At 35.5% G+C, this 17,058-nt stretch overlaps 1 protein-coding gene across 1 annotated transcript in view; it reads left to right on the plus strand.

Moving 5' to 3' along the window:
* LOC129758395 (lachesin) overlaps positions 1-17,058 on the plus strand; it is a 589,306-nt gene that overhangs the window by 451,753 nt on the left and 120,495 nt on the right. The window contains exon 3 of the mRNA XM_055755900.1: positions 16,634-16,740. Within this exon, the coding sequence (XP_055611875.1) occupies positions 16,634-16,740 (107 nt within the window). The remainder of the gene's footprint in view (positions 1-16,633; positions 16,741-17,058) is intronic.

Below are 17,058 nucleotides of genomic sequence, written 5' to 3' on the forward strand. Positions count from 1 at the left end.
TATTCTTATTCTGGTTCACGCAGATGTGAACCAGCCTGAGGCTGAAAACCTCTCAAATAAAGACATAAAAAAATATGGTTCATTTAATTTTTTGTTGCTATCGTAAGTGGCGTTTGTAGTCAACCTTAACCCATTAACACTGCAATATGTTAACCAAATAGTCACAAGCTCCAGCGCCACCCCCCCTAAGCATTGTTATATTATCACAAAAGCGATAAAGCCAAGCCCGAGTAGAAATTGCATGTGTTAAGTTCAAAAGTTGTTGGGCGACTAATCGAATTCGCTCAAATTTTTATTTTATATGCCGAAAATATCATAGCGTACCCAAAATAAAGGTATAGCGCAAAGCAGAATACAGAAAAAATGTGAAACACACGTGATACTAGGTATCGACGAACAAAAGCTTGCTTTTATCCGTTGATTTTTCTCCCGGCTTAATCAAAAGTACACTGCCGGCCAAAAGTTGGGGATCACCCCTTAAAAACATGGAAACACACTTATCAAAACACATTTGTAAAACGTTGTGCAAATAAATTGTCTTGTACTTGAAATTATCAAAATAACTATTTAAGTTATCGACCAAAAATTTTGGATCAACCCGCAGTATGATGTATTGCCCATTAGTTTGGGATTGGTCTTAAAACTATGCAATTTTATTACTTCTGTATCGCTGTTATCAAGCAACGTATCGCAAATCTAATGAGCTTATTTGAAAGTTCATGAGTTGTACTTAATCTTAGTCATACTTCATAAAAACTTCAACTAAAGGTTGATTATTTTTCAATAATTTTTACAAAAAATGTGACTGTTAGAAAAATCTCTTGAAATATGTTTTGAACAAAACTTACGAGGTGCTGAGGATCTGTTTGCCTTAACATATACTTTTTGCTCATGATCTTTTGAATGATACCAAAAGATGTGAAATATTCGTCAGTTGGCTGAGATATTACTGAACAAAGTTTTCATGTTTTGGAAAGGAGATCCCAAACTTTTGGCCGGCAGTGCACGAACGTATATCGGGTAAAATGAACCAAAGTTGTCATGAAAATATTTGGAAAAATATTCAATGCAATACTTAAACTCTCAATTTATAGTTCTGAGAAGAACTATTTTTGGTTGTTGTTGGGCGGACGAACTGGCTTAGGAGCAGCAGCAGCAGCTTTCGTAGACGCTTTGGCTGCTTGCCCTCAGACAGTCAGACAGCGAGTCTCATGCGGCAATCAACTGAATGATGCTTCTTGCAGCTTTCAATTTCACCTTTTTTCTACTGACTTAGCTGGGGTCTCGGAGGGAGCTCTCGGTTGCTTGGCGTTTGTTGAGTGAGCGGCAAATATAGAGCTGCGACTGTAGACACGAACGAAAGCATCACAGAATTTTTTATACGAATGAAGCTCGGCAGTTATATTTATAACTTTCCAAACTCATATTCGTATATGCACTTCATTGATATTGGTGTACCAACACACAGCCGAAACAAAACATTGTTCGGAAAAGGTGTCCGTAAAAGAGACGTTTTTCGTGACGCGAGAACCGTTTGCGAATTTCAATTTGCACCCCTATAGTGTTGCCGTAAGACGTAATTCTACGTAAAAAATTGAAAGTTTACTATTGCTTTGAAAATATGGCATTTTGAAGTTCATATCAAACTCTAACGATTGATTGTCAATTTTTTCGAACAAAGTTCAATAACTCGAAAAATGAAATTTTTATGAGTTTTTGAGGTATTATCATTCTTGTTTTGTTTTATTTGGCACATTTTTCTAGAATAGTTGATATTCATAAGACATTTCTGTTTTGAGATTTAACTAAGGAATCAAGTAACCCCAGGTATCAAGTATCCTCATTCTCCTCTAAAGCTTCGAAACACTTATCTGAAGGACCTACCTGCACCTTAATCCTTACAAGTAGTTTTTCAGTGCGTTTCTTCTGCGTAGCGGATTTCGTTCGTGCGTAGGATGCTTCATCTTCGGGGAGTATCCGAGTTGGGCGGTTTCCAACGGCAGAAGCTGTGGGGATAAGACTTTACCTTCTTCGCAGTGGAAATCGTTGGGAAAGGGTTATTCCACGATCGGGGATTACCCACGGGTAGAGTGGCTCTCGACACCGGGTGAGCCTTTCGAGTGGAAGTAAGATGACGTCTTTGTCGGGAATCATCCGAGTTGTTGCGTTAAGTCCCGCGCGTGTGCCGTGACAGGCGCGAATCTAGGATAAGCTGCTCTCGATCTGGCACATGACGGGCAAGGTGGCGAACCTCGAAGAGAAGAGGTCAGGCCTCAAACCTGGAGAGGTGGAGAGGTTTGTGTGGTCAACCCCGAGTTTTTATCATAAGGGGTCGGGTCTCGAGTCGTAAGATGAGGCCCCAGGCCCCTTATCAACAAGAGGAGGGGTACAAGTGGTCACCTCGAGTCATTACGAGGAGCAGGGAATCCAAAAATCGTTATCCTCCGATAGAATTTGCCGATCAAACCAGCCGTGAGAGAGATTTTCATCCTCAAGAACACTATACCTAGCGCTTATCAACTTCAATTTTGCTCCCGATAAGTTGTGCCTTCAGATTCAAATTTATCATCTCTTGGAACGTTAAGGATAAGCAACAACAATTTGCTGGCACCTAAGGAGGACACCAACAATTGCTTGATGCACAAGGTGCCGGGCCGACCCGAGCGGTAGACGCACCATCAAAAATACCAACAATTGCACGGGGCGCACATCAAGAAATCTGATGCCCACTAGAGCAAAGTTCGAACGAGTTATCTTGATCGGCATTGGAAAGGGATGAGAAGTCATCAGTTTTTAAAATTTATCGCTAAGTGTTACACAAGTGATAAACCAGTTATCATTATCAGATCGGTTCGATTTGTTTCCCTGACGAGAAGCGGTCAGATTTCAAGTCGTTAAAGGAGAGATCGGGCCTTGAATCGTGCAGAGGAAAGAGAGGTAAACCTCGAGTCGATGCGAGGGAGGAGGGGTCGGATCTCAAGTCGTTAGAGGAGAGATCAGGCCTCAAGTCGCGAAGAGGAGAGGTTTGTGTGGGAATCTCGAGTCATTGTGAGGAGATGTCGGTTCTCAAGTCGTTAGAGGAGAGTTCAGGCGTCGAGTCGTAAGGATGAGAGGTTTTGCTGAAAGTGGTCTCGTTAATGAGTATTGCCTTGGAGCGCATTAGCGCGAATAGACCTCCCACTATTTAAGTATAGTGTACTAAACAGTTCGAGGTGGGAACCAGGTCTGCGGCCCCAGGTGGAGTTTAGGGAGTAGGGGGTATACACGGAGTATATCATGAGTCTTCCCATTGTACCCATGGACCCAGAGTAGCAAACTGGGGGGACGCGGTGACTCGACGTGCCTTGCAATACAATCCGTAAACCGGGATTTACCACCTGTTATTACCAACTTAAAAAAAGTAGTTTTTAAAAAAGATTGTTTGATGTATCAGCGTCGGGTGATTCTGACTGATTTTTTACAAAACCTATCCGAGCCAATTTCAACAAAATTTAGTCATTCTTTCACAAACCATTTTATTTTTCAATGCACTTCAGTAGCCTTCAAATTGTTTCAAAGGATTATTCAAAAATATATATATGACGAATTTTATAACACTCGATTAAACTACTTCGTTTTTGGACGCAAAAATCTATACTTATTAAAATTTCCAATAAATTTTCCAAACGCCTCAATATGTTTGGGAAAATCTAGGTAGGGAAGGTAGGGAATATTAGGCATTCCATTTTTCGAAGTAAGTGCGAATTTTTTCAAATAAATTTTCATGAGGAACTGTTTTGTAGTTCCTAATGAATTAATTTTTCAGCAAAAAAAAAATCTTTATATCATCTTTACAGAAATTTAAAAAAAAAACCAATAAAGTTCTCAAGTGACGAAAATATTTTTTAAATTTTTTAGCACTGGAAATAAGCTCTCATAATCGTTGAATCACCTTGATCTATAATAAACGCACTGCAACATGATATATACATTGTTTCTCAATGTTCACCATCATTAATTTTTTTATTTTTCACTATAATCAATTTTAAAAGGCGTTTTAACTTGATCTTGGTGATCCGGGATGTATAGAGCGCCATTGCTCGGGGCACGATGAGCCTTTTCTGCCGTAGAATCTAGCAGCGAATTCAACTCGATGAAGTCCACTAAAGCCAAAGCTTGATAAGTTTACATTTGACGATTTAGCCAATTGGTTAGGTGTCGGAGAGATAATTAAATATTTCTTACATTATGCTTCTGGTGCTATGTTTTGCTACTATCCGTATAATGCAACAATCGAAATAATCGATCATGAATGGTAAATGAAAAAAATCCCTCGAAAAGGAATCGATCTCGAGTCGTCTGATTACTCTCCGACACCTAACCAATTGGCCAAATCGACACATGAAACATGTCAAGCTGTAGCTCTAAAATTCGATTTACTTCATCGAGTTGAATTGGCTGCTAGATGCTACGGCAGAAGATGCTCATCGTGCCCCGATTAATGGTGCTTTACTATTGGGCTCGAACTCACGGACATCTGCTCAGGATGCAACTACCTTGCAAACCGAGCTATATCACAAGCCCGATTTTAAACAGTTCAATTTTTCAATGCCTGTTGGCCTAAAAAGCAAGTAGTCTACTAGGCAATTTTTCCCATATTCCCCGTTTTCTTGAGGAACTTATTCTACTGATCATTATTTGGTTTTGGAACGAGTAATGTAAATATTTTATATAACCATGCCTTTCAGGTTGAACGGTATAAGGTGGATGTGAGTCGTAAATCAAGCAAAGCTAGGCTGAGCTAAATTGAATGACATTTGTCTAAGTTTTCAAAACATAATGTGCATAACTCGGTGATGATTGGCCAAACTTTGTTGGTTTTTAATTATGTTATATTTTTGTGATTTTTCAGACAAAAACATGTGGCCTAATTTTTTCAGATTTGTAAATCAAGCATTTGAAACTATTGAAATAACTCTCATTAATTTTTCAAATTATACTCATTTAAACATCTTTTAGTTGTTTGTGTCTTTTATCAACGAAATTAATTTACTCTTGGGCTTAAACTCATGGAGATCATCTAGGAAGGAAAGTACTTAACATTTGTGTCGGACATCGGAAAATTTTACTGCAAACATATTCAGAAATCTCGTTAAAAAGTTTTTTTCAGTTCATTCAATGTATTCAAATCGAAAAACTACGTATAATTAAAACTTCAGGGACAAGATTTTTTATCCAATCTTTAAACAAGTTTTCGATTGGTGAGTCTCATATATACCAAGATTTTCTATCATTTTCATGATTTAAGAACTTTTTCTTCCAACATCTTAGGAATGTGCTTCTCCATAACTCTTCAAAACTAGTAAACAAATAAATTTTTCGTCTTGTAAAAAAAATCTTCCAACTGAGCATCTCGAACATCGCCAAAACCATTGCCAGTCATGTTCTGAACTAACCCTATTCCATTCGCCGGGGAACGTGACTTGTTCAAAGGATTCATGTGCAAAAACAACACCCATGATTCGTCGGACGGAATTCAAAATGTGACCAAGCAAGATGGGTAAACGAAGCGAGAGATAGTGAGCAAAAAAGCTCACTTTTCTCGATTTCAGCCTTCAACATCCACCATATTCTCCCGGTAGCCATCTTTCGCTTCGACCACCTGGAGCAGCATGAAGAACAGCATTCACACGCTTTGCAAACTGATACCGAGAGGACCGACCGATGTGTTTGCAATGAAAATTTTATTTCATTCTTTTTCCGACCGGTTGGTTCTGAATAACTTCATTCAACTGGTGCCGATGGGAAGAAAATGGGGTACGGTAACAGGGAAAACCCTCCCCGGCACTCAGTTTTGTAAGTGAAAATGTTCATCTCACTGGCAGCTTTAAAACAAACCATTCCTCCTTCCTCACAAAAAAGTGCATCGCTAACGACAAGTAAACAGATTAAATATAAAATTCTATCCACTTTTCACCAGAGCGATGAATATTTAAACACTCCACCAAGCCAAACAACGAAACGGGATGGTTCGTTCCGTTCCGACGTTTTTCTCCTCCGGATGGTAACCGAAAATTGGTAACCGAAGAGTGGTATTTGAGGACCGAATGGCGAAGATTGTTTCCCTGTTTGCGGCGGCCTTCGGAATGGAATTGGATTTCGTTTGCTCGATTACTGCCCTGGTGGCATGCATGAATTCTCCGAAAACAAAAAAAAAGATCCTCTTTCTAAAGAATATATTAAACCCTTATGGCGCACCCGGGGTATAGTAAACACTCCTCTTTTCTACAAAAGTACGTATTTTTTTAAATAAATTTTCATAAGGATAGGTTTCGTACTTCCTATAGTTAAATTTTTCAGTGAGAAAGAAATCGGTTTATCATTTTTACAGAAATATATTTAAAAAAAACCAACTAGGTTCTCAAGGGACGATAATATTATCATTTTTGAGCACCGCAACATGTTCTCTTATGATCGGTAAAGCATCTTGATCTATAATGTATGCACTGAAACATGATGTACACATTGTTCCTCAATTTTCGCCATCATTAAATTTTGGGTTTCTCACTATAATTATTTTCAAAACGCTTTTTTACTTTAATTTGATGACTCGGGGCGAACAGAGCACCATTGATCGAGGCATGATGAGCATTTTCTACCGTAGAATCTAGCAGGGAATTCAACTCGATGAAGTCAAATGAGTTATAGAGCTACAGCTTGACTAGATTACATCTTACGAGTAAACCTGTTAGAAAGGTGTCGCAGAGTTAATCAGAAGACTCCAGCTCGATTCCTGATCGAGGCAATTTTTTTTTTCATTTACCATTCATGTTAGTTAATTTGGATTGTTTCATTTAACGGCTAGCAGCATCATCTGTCTAACAAAGCAACAGAATTATGAGTGTGTGTGGATTGTTTGTATTCTACTAACAGACCTACATTATTTTGTTATTGCTTTGTTTGATCGATCTGCGTCTCACCGTTAAGTGCTGAATGAATGAATGATAAATGAAAAAAAAAATCACCTCGACCAGGAATCGAACTTGAGTCCACTTATTACCTCTCCGACACCTAACCAATAGGTCAAATCGTCAGATAAAACAAGTCAAGCTGTAGATTTATAATTCAGTTGACTTCATCGAGTTGAAATCGCTGCTAGGTTCTACGGCAGAAAAAAAACTCATCTGTCCCGATAAGGGGCCGTTCAGATACCACGTGGACAGAAAAATGAGATTTTTGACCCCCTCCTCCCCCTCCGTGGACAATAGACTGCCCCAAATTTGTATGGGAAATTCAAAACCTGTGAAATGTTATGCGCTGCAGGTCAAAATTGATCCTAGGCCTAGTACAAGATCTCATACCAAATTTGGGCCAGATCGGATCACGTTTAGGGGTCGCTCAACGAGCCTGAAGTTTGTATGGGATTTTGAGACATTTTGTTCGGGAGAAACATGAAAAACCAGTTTTTCATCAATAACTTTGGTTCCCGTCGGCCGATTTCTTTCAAAAACGGGTTTTCTTAAAGCCTAAACTATGAAAAATATTTCATCCGAAGACTGCATTTCAATTAGAGTTAAGATAAGAAAGTTATAAGGCTTCAAAAATGGGTTAGCTTTTTTAAGAATGGTATTCATCACTGTTAATGAGTCGAGGCGGTCGAACATATTGACGCCTCATTAACAGTGCTGAATACCACCGTTAAAAAAGTTAGCCCATTTTTGAAGCCTTATAACTTTTTTATCTTAACTTTTATCGAAATGCAGTCTTCGCATGAAATATTTGTCATAATTTAGGCTTTAAAAAAACCCGTTTTTGAAAAAAATCGGCCGACGGGAACCAAAGTTATTGATGAAAAACTGGTTTTTCTTGTTTCTCCCGAACAAAATGTCTCAAAATCCCATACAAACTTCAGGCTCGTTGAGCGACCCCTAAACGTGATCCGTTCTGGCCCAAATTTGGCATGAGATCTTGTACTAGGCCAAGGATCAATTTTAGCCTGCAGCGTATAACTTTTTCAAAAGTCGGGTCATTTGGGGCACTCTAGTGGACAAGCGTGGACATTTGGCAAACCCCTACCCCCCTCCCCGGATGTCCACGTGGACAGATTTGAAAAAGTTTTTATTTTAAATACCTATAATTTGACAGTAAGAAAACACTACTTTTTGCCTTTTTGTTATAGAAATTAGAAATGGCTCATTTTATAAAACCAAATAAGAATTTCCTGATATAAAAAAAAATTAAAAGTTTTAAATTTCTTAATTATCATATTTATCACTTGCTTCATAGCTACTTATTGTAGCACTAAACGTACCGGAGGCGGTCAAATGACGGTTTTGGAACTTTAAATGATGATTACGCCTTATATAATTTTTTTCGCAAATTTAACGACAGGACTATTTTTATTTTTAAAATGCAAGTATTTTTGCATTTTAAATTTTTTTCTAAGTGTTGTGGTCTTCGAATAACGCATGTGGTATACCTATTTTTGCCACGAGCGGTCAAATGACGACAAACTCAATTTTCGCTAAAACTCTCTTGCTCCTCAACCGATTTCTACAAAATTTATAATTTTGAAAAGCTTTTAACGTGACTCAAATATGCTTCTCAGACAGTTTTCAGCTACAATCAATTATTTCAAAGTTATTTGAAGTTCAAAAAAAATTTTTATGAAAAAACATGCTTCTGGAAAAAGGCTGTAAATCAGTTATTAAGGGCTCGAAAAAAATTTCTCTTAGTGCCTGAGAAAGCTGAAGTTAGAAGCTATATGTTGCGCATATGGAACATTTTTTCAAACTTTTTTAAGATCATGGCCACAAAAAATGTAAAAAAGTTGTGTAAAACCCGTACTTTTCAATCAATCAACCGCCAAAGCTGTTCCTGTTGCAGTAGAAAAATTTTAAAAAGTAGATTGGAAAGTTGACGTAATTTGTCACATTTTGGCATCTTTAGATTTTCAAAATACGAAATACATAATTTATGACGACTTTTCAAAGGTAGCTGTTTTTCGAACTTTTTATTCCACGTGGACATGACCCAAACCCCTACCCCCCTCTCCGTGGACAAGCGTGGACATTTCCATACCCCCCTCCCCCCCCCTAAGTTGTCCACGTGTTATGTGAACGGCCCCTAAATGATGCTTATTCTGCCTCAGAGCAGGTTTTCATTATGCCTCTACAGCGATTGGTTTTCTGTTTGCAGCAAAACATATTAAAATGCATTTTCAAACGTTATTATCTACTTTTTCTAGTTTTAGTAAGTTAGGAAATAGAGTTTTTTAGTGTCTGAACATAGAACAATGATGTAACTCACAAATTATTGCTGTTTTCTATGGTATAATAAAAGTCCTTCTCGGGTTGACCATTATGCCCTTATCTCTCCTACCGGTTTATTTACCGGCTTTACTCATGCAAGTTTTCAAAAATTTTAAACTCGAACCAAAAGTTTCTCATTTCTCAATGTTTACAATTTTTTCACAGTTTTTCATGACAAATTATATTCATTAAGACAGCCTTTTCCATGGCTATAAGTTATTTTTAATATAAACACTAAACCAAAAAAAGTAGATGATTTCAGATAATGCGTCATTTATTCACCTTGTTTGCCAAATCGAACAAAAAAAACAATTTTTTTAGATTTTTTATGAGTCCGAAACGATTTTTTTTATAAAAATAATCATAGAAAGTTTTATGGAATCCTAACGTACGATTTATAATCTGGTGATAAATTTTGATAAATACAAATTTTTTAAAAGTTTTTTCCTCGATTTCCTTGATCATATTCTTTTTTAAAAGGTTTGGATTTTGGTTGACAATTTTTAAATCGTATGCCTGGTTTATGCCATGTTTAAAATAAGGTATTCCGGATTCATCCAATCCGGAAACGTGCTGCAAAAAAAATCTGTCATTCTTAGTAATAATGTTCTGATAAAAAAAAACTTCAAAATGAACAATTCTACTATTTCTTGCATTGTATTGAGTTGGCAACGCTGCTAGTGAGGTGGTGTTTCTCGAGTCGGACTTAAAGAAAAACATAAATTCGACCGTATGTGAAACATTCTAAAGTGATTTGATAGTGTAATTATATCAGCTGAAAGTCGTGTTAGTTGTAACTAGTGAAAGTTTTTTGTTTAAAGAGGAGTGAGAAGCAGTAATCTGTGTAAATTGTGATGGCTTAAAAAAATTTCGGTGTTCCATTTTCTCTATGTTCCTTGTGCTTGAACAAACCGAGTTGCCAAATTTAGTTTCTTCCGTTTTGCTACAATTTCCAATTGGATCAATACGTTTTGATTTAAAATTTCACGAATACCCCTCGAGTTGACGTTACGAACGACGGAGAAACTGGAACGTAACGCTTCCATTGAAAACATCGCGTCGCGGACGGGAAATGTAAACAAACGCGAACGAATCGTAAAAATAACAGCTGATTGATAGGGTAGTCTTTTCTTCATGGATGCAACGAAATCAGAAAAGATATTCGAAATATCCTGCTGATCCCGAAGCTAAGTATAACATTATGTTTCTTTGTAATTGATTAGTTGATTTTTAGATGTAGTTAGAAGTGCACAAGGGGGTGTAAGATTTGCCATAAATTCTTGCAGTAAAGCAAAGGTAAATTTCTTAATGATTTATGATAATTAATGGTGTTTGTTGATCAGTTCTGCATTTGTCAAAACAAAAATTTTGGTCGTCACATTCATCTTTATAACATCGTCGATAGCGTATATTGTAATCTCAAATTTAAAACCCGATTTGAAAATTTCACAGTTTCGTAGAAGAAATGTATCGAACACAGAAAAGTAAACTGAAATTAGGTTAATTAATATCCTTTTATTTTATTAATCACTGCTACTGTTGAATATCAATTGATTTACTCTCTTAAATTACTACAATAATTAAGCATATTATCTTCAATGTTTTCGAGGTTTTCAATTCCTTTAAGTTATTCCTACAACATATAAGTACTACAATTAAACTTTTGAAGGGTTGTAAATTTATAAATTTACAATTTTATCTTATGCTGTTGTCTAATAAGACCATAATTATTTTAAACTCACATCTTTTTTTATTGAAAGAATATTGTTTCTTGTTTTATTTCATTTTTGTTTTTCGAATGATGGTGATGATAGTCTACAGGCATATACGTTAAAAATATCGAAACTAAGATATTATTATTTTTAACAACTATCCCTGAGAAAAAAAATTTCAAATTTAAAAATAAAATGACTTACTGCAGGAAGCGTCGAGAACACCATTAATATCATTTTAAGTATTTCTACAGTTTACAGCAGCAATCAAGATTAAATGACAACATACACAGAGATATTAACGTTTAAATGATTGAGTCACTCCATATTCATTTGAAGATTTTTAAGAATATAGTGCCATATCCACGAGTATTCCATATAAGTTTCCGCATTTTTTTAGAGACGCTTATCATTACAGTTAGACGGGAAGAGTTATCTATCAATTAAAAGCTAATTGGCAAACTTCATTTTTAAACTACGTTAGATTTTTGATTGTGAACTCAATACATACACAGAATGTAGGGATTTGCCATTGTGAATGCGTTGAAATAAGAAAGGTTGAATGAAATTAACACATACCTTTACTATGTGGTTAAGGTAATAATTACTTCCACAATTAAATGCCTAATCAGTGGATCCTATTGCTTTGCGTAATAACATAGTATTAATTTGAACATTCCACACAAGAAAAAATCATTTAAACTTGAACAAACAGCCCGTTTATTTTTAAACGCAGGCAATTGTTAGGAGCGTAGGAAAATAGGTTTTAAATATTGATCACACTAGTCAAAAGTGTCTCCTGATAATATCCTTTGACCTAAATCCTTAAACCAAAATTGTTTTGCTAGGATGCAGAGGTAACCTCGGTCCTAAAGCATGAAATTTTTCTTTCAATCCTTTCTCTCTTTTCCAACCTATCCATTGACTACTAGGACGTGGCCGGCGCCGTTATTGATGATTTTAAAGAGAGAGCATCAGTTCTGTGCACTGAGAATGGTCTGCTTATCCCAAGCACCAGTCTTTTGACCTTTGAACATAATTGATGGCCTCGGTCAATCACGGAGTAGCAACCATTGGCGATGTAGAATTCGTTCTACTGAGCCACGCCTGCGATCATGGTGTTCGAAATGCATAAATAATAATGATATGATTTAAAATAAATTATTAAAATACATTCAATATAAAAGGTACCATATACAGAACAAGGAATTAAATTCTCAAAGCTAATGATGAAGCATTTCGAATTCAATGATTAATGGTGGATGTGAGTAGTCAATCAAGCTAAGCTAAGCTAAGCTAATTCTACTATTTCTTGCATTGTATTGTTATAAATAAAACTTTCAAATATTGCTCAAAATCAATATTTATGAAAATATTCCTTGAAAAAATTCCATTAATCTTAAATTTTTAATTTTTTTTAAAATATACATATTAGAATTAGGTATACGATTTTCTAATGCGGCATCCATAAATTACGTAACGCAAAAATGCACTTTTTTGAACCCCTCCCCCCCCGTATGTCACAAATCGTAACGTTTCGACGTACCTCCCTATGAAAATTACGTAACGCTGAAAATGACCCCCCCATTTTCTCATGTTTTTAAATACTGGTTTTCTAAAGCAAAAAAAGATTTTAACATACATTTTTTTAATGTTCTTCAAAACGGAATTAATATCTATCCAAATCGCTTCTTAGTACTCATTGATGATAACTCTCTGATAAAATAAATTAATTGCCTTATAACGAGTTGATCTGTGCTTGTTAACTGATGATCTACCTTGTTTACTTTATTTTGTTCAAGGTGCATTACTTGTTATGCAAAATATACTTCACTTAGCAATATTCGTCTGAATAATCAAAATTGCATTTTTAGACTCAATTGAGAAAAAATAATAAAATTTCCGTTTTAAGATAGAATTGAGTTCTTGGGAGTAAATGTACCTAATATTCGGGTTTTCATCGGTTATTTCACGGATATCCATTTTCTGAAGGATATCTATTTTATGGAGTCTATCTTAGAATCTTTAAAAAGGAAAGGTTACAAACCAGTTTCAACCTTGTTGAAGCTTACAAATTTTAAGCTGATTTTGGTTTGCTTATTATTTTGCAAAAAATTGCATGACATCTAAAAAGCTGCAATTAAACTGAAATTTTTAAGGAAAAAATCGTTACGTAACGATGAGTATACCTCCCCCCCTCCGCTCGAGCTTACTCCCTCCCCCCCTAGGAGCGTTACGTAATTTATGGATGCCTCCTTATCAGGATTTGAGAAGAAATACTAGATGTACCTACAGAAATGAAGGCTCCGAAAATCCAATAGAAGCTTTTAAAGCAGGCAGATCAAAACAGAGAAAAACAACAGTACTCCCCAGCCTTTTTCTTTCGCCTCGTACTTCTGTCAAATTAAGTATACAGATTGATTGTACTTAAGCTTTGAAAGTGTAAATGAAACCATGCCTCAAAAATTATTATTTTCATTCCTATAGATCATCAATAGATTTCATCTTAAAGCTTCCAAAAGTGCGTTTGAAAAAAAATGTTTGTTTATCAAAAGTAGATATAATTCTGTTTAAGAAAAAACATAAACAACAAATCTCATATCAAAACTATAACTGAATAAAATATAAATATCTCGCTGAGATAGTTTTGAGTAACGATTCTGATATGTTCTTCTGATCGGGTGTGATTGAAACACCACATGCTACACACGTTGGGGCTTCAGTTCGTTCCACTATGTGTTTATGGATGATCTTACTGTGTTCAGTCCTTAAAATTGTAAGAATTTTCAGGTCCTTCTTCAGCGCCGTGTCTATCCATTTCGATGTTGATGATTTGATTTCTCTTAGTGTTGTTTCTTGTTCGTTTTTCCAATTTCGTTCATGTGTCATCCACAGTTGATGTTTAACCCATTTAAGCGCGTCCACCTAGGGTGTTTTTCTGTTAATCTTTTCTCCATCTCTGCCCAAATTTGCCAATTTGTCTGATTTTTCGTTGTCAAGAATGCCAACTTGACCTGTATCCAGACCAATGTCACGTTTCCTTTGTTTCTAGGTTTTTGAATATCTCGGATATCGGATGTTTTATCCCAGATTCTAAGGCTTCTAGTACACTAGCTGAATCAGAACTTACACAGAAGAATCCTCATCATGGGTCCCAATCTTTGATCTCGATCCTTTATCCCCGATCTAGAATCTTGATGATCCATGACCATGATCCTCGATCAGGATCCTGTTCCGAATTTCAAATTCGAAAGCGTTTCCTTTCAAGTTTAGCCTGATTCAATGGTTGATTACTTTTTTCTTAGTACTATTAAGAAATCACAATCGATTTGCCAACATCCTAAACTTAGTTAAAACCGCTCTTCCTGTCAACGTACATTGTTTTGTTGTTCGGATGAACCTTTAAGTGAATTTACCGTGGTCTTATCTATATCTACATATACACATACATATATAAAACAGGGAGAGAGACAGAAATGTACGAACACGCAAAACTCTTCACTGGATCATCCGATTTGCATGCGATTTTTTTTTTGTTGTGTTCGTCTTCACGCGAAGAAAAACACAACGGAGAGATAATTTCGAAAATGTTTTTGTGGAATTTGAAAATTATTTTTTAGTTTTTATTCGTTTCAAATAAAAGTCACTTTTTATGCTCAGAGGTTAAAAGGAACTTTTCCAAAGTTTAGCTATATAGGACTTTAACTTGATATAAGATCCAACTCTCAGTTTCAAAATTCAAAAAAAGGATCGTAATCAAAATATCATCAAACTTGAAAGAATATAAAAATTTGACATTTAAGTAAAAACCATGCCACCTAAAATTTCGAAACATTTAAGTATAGAGAAAAATCTGAACCAATACACAAAAATACAAAACAAGGGGCGGGATTATGGAACTCGAAACAATCGAGTTTCGTTCGATTCGACCAACTTTGGCATCACCGATCTCGATTCGAATGGAACGTATCGAGATGATCTACTACCCGATTTACTCGAAATCTAATACGTTAAAATTTAGAACTCGAACGAGATTCGTAATACTGATTGTAATTCGATTCGAGTTCAACTCGAAACGGGTAACTCGAATCGAATAGGATTCATAATTTCACCCAAGGTTTCGTACCAGATATCAGATCAAAAAAACAATCTATCAAGCACAAGTGAGTTTACGAATATAAACACTTGAACTCGATCAACAAAATTAAAATCAAGATCAAAGAAAATTAGCTTTTAAATTTATGTTCAAATATAACTGAAAATCCAGATTCATAAAGCCAAATTCAGAATATTAATATAAATTAACAATAAAATTCAGAATTAAATTTAGCTGTTTGAATAACAGTGTCTTACCTTACGATCATAAACTTAAATTTTAAATAATTTGTGATAGTTTTAAATTTTAGTTCCAAATACCCAAAAAAGATTTGCCTTCATTCAAGGTTTCAAATGCTAAGAGAAAAGTAATCCAAAAACATGATAGTTTAAATTCTTTTTTTTTAACTTCCTAATTTACAGTGCAATTTGCAAATCCCTAACTGAAAATTGAAAAAAGATAATGATAACACAAATTTAAATACATTTTCAAACATTATACATATTATATTAATAAGAAAAGTGTTGCTGTAAAATGAGATGAATAGTGACTTTTCCTAAACTGTTAAATATTTGTCAAACTCAGCTCTGTCAATTCACAATAAGATTCAAGTAGTGTATTTAGTACAAAGTCCGAAAAAAACGACATTTGAAATAATGAAAAAAAAAATCAAAATTAAGTTTATTTTCATTATTCTTTAAATGTTCTGGTTTCGGCCAATTCATTTTTTTATTTTTCTCATCTGACGATTATGCTTAAAGAAAACTTCAATGTATTTAAATACAGAGGTAAACACACATCGAAAAGAAAACTCAGTTTATGACGACTCCAACAAAAAAGATTCATTTTCTGTTTTAATCAATCTTCAGCAATTTTAAAATACTTGATCAGATAGGAGTTTTTGAATAGGAATGATGACTGAACAAAATTGAAACTTGATAGATTTAGCGTTCTAAAGTTACCGGAAGATTTTGTATATTGAAGTATAATTCTGGATTTTTTTTCTGACACAATGGTATCCACTTGCTTTAATCCACTCAAAAGGAAGGCTGACTAAGAAACAGTGCTAAAATATTAAAAAAAATCTCAAAAATACAGACTCAACAAAGTTTGCCAGGTCAGCTTGTAAACTATAGAACCTTTAAGCAATGCTTCGAAGTGTGGCACACTCGCGGCGAGCGAAAGAACGAGATGTATCGTATTTGGTCCACAATGTATTACAAGCAATTATTTTTCAATTCTACATTATTTTCTACAATCTTGAGAAATATTAAACACATTTACGAACATGTTCCGGTTACATCGCTTACTGGGCCAAAGAATATTTTGTGAAAATTTGTAACTGTTCAAAGCAGTTTGAATCAATTGTCTTCCTTTTTTTGCCAAAATCATGTTTAAAGAATTCTTCACCATATAACACAGATTTTTAATAACACAGAAATATAACACTTTTAAACACTGTCAAGACATGAAAAAAATCCCACAAAACTATCATCAAATGATTAATAGAATACTCCCCATTCCTCTATTTACAGTATTCATGGACGAGCCACGGTTTGCCCAGCCCATTCCAAACGTGACGGTAGCAGTGGGGCGAGACGCAAATCTTCCCTGTGTGGTGGAGCATCTAGGCACATACAAGGTAATTGGCCATCAATAATTCCCATTAATATTGTAGGCCCGATAACAAAACGGTGGCCTTCACCCATTATCTTGGCACGGATCCATCACGTCCATTCATTCTGTACATTCTATAGTCTAAAACCAACATGCAGCGGGATGAAGCCGTCAACATCAATACCTAATGCAAAATAATTGACCGAATTATCTGCACCCTATCTGTTCAATGAGGGTGACAATCTCTCGCCTCGACTGCAAACCTGTCAAACAATTAAATTACAAACACTCTAAATCCCGATGAAAATCGGGGTGCAACAGAATCGTGCGCGTTTTGTAAAAC

The sequence above is a fragment of the Uranotaenia lowii genome, chromosome 3, assembly GCF_029784155.1.
Source record: "Uranotaenia lowii strain MFRU-FL chromosome 3, ASM2978415v1, whole genome shotgun sequence".
In the NCBI taxonomy this organism is placed as follows: Eukaryota; Metazoa; Arthropoda; class Insecta; order Diptera; family Culicidae; genus Uranotaenia; species Uranotaenia lowii.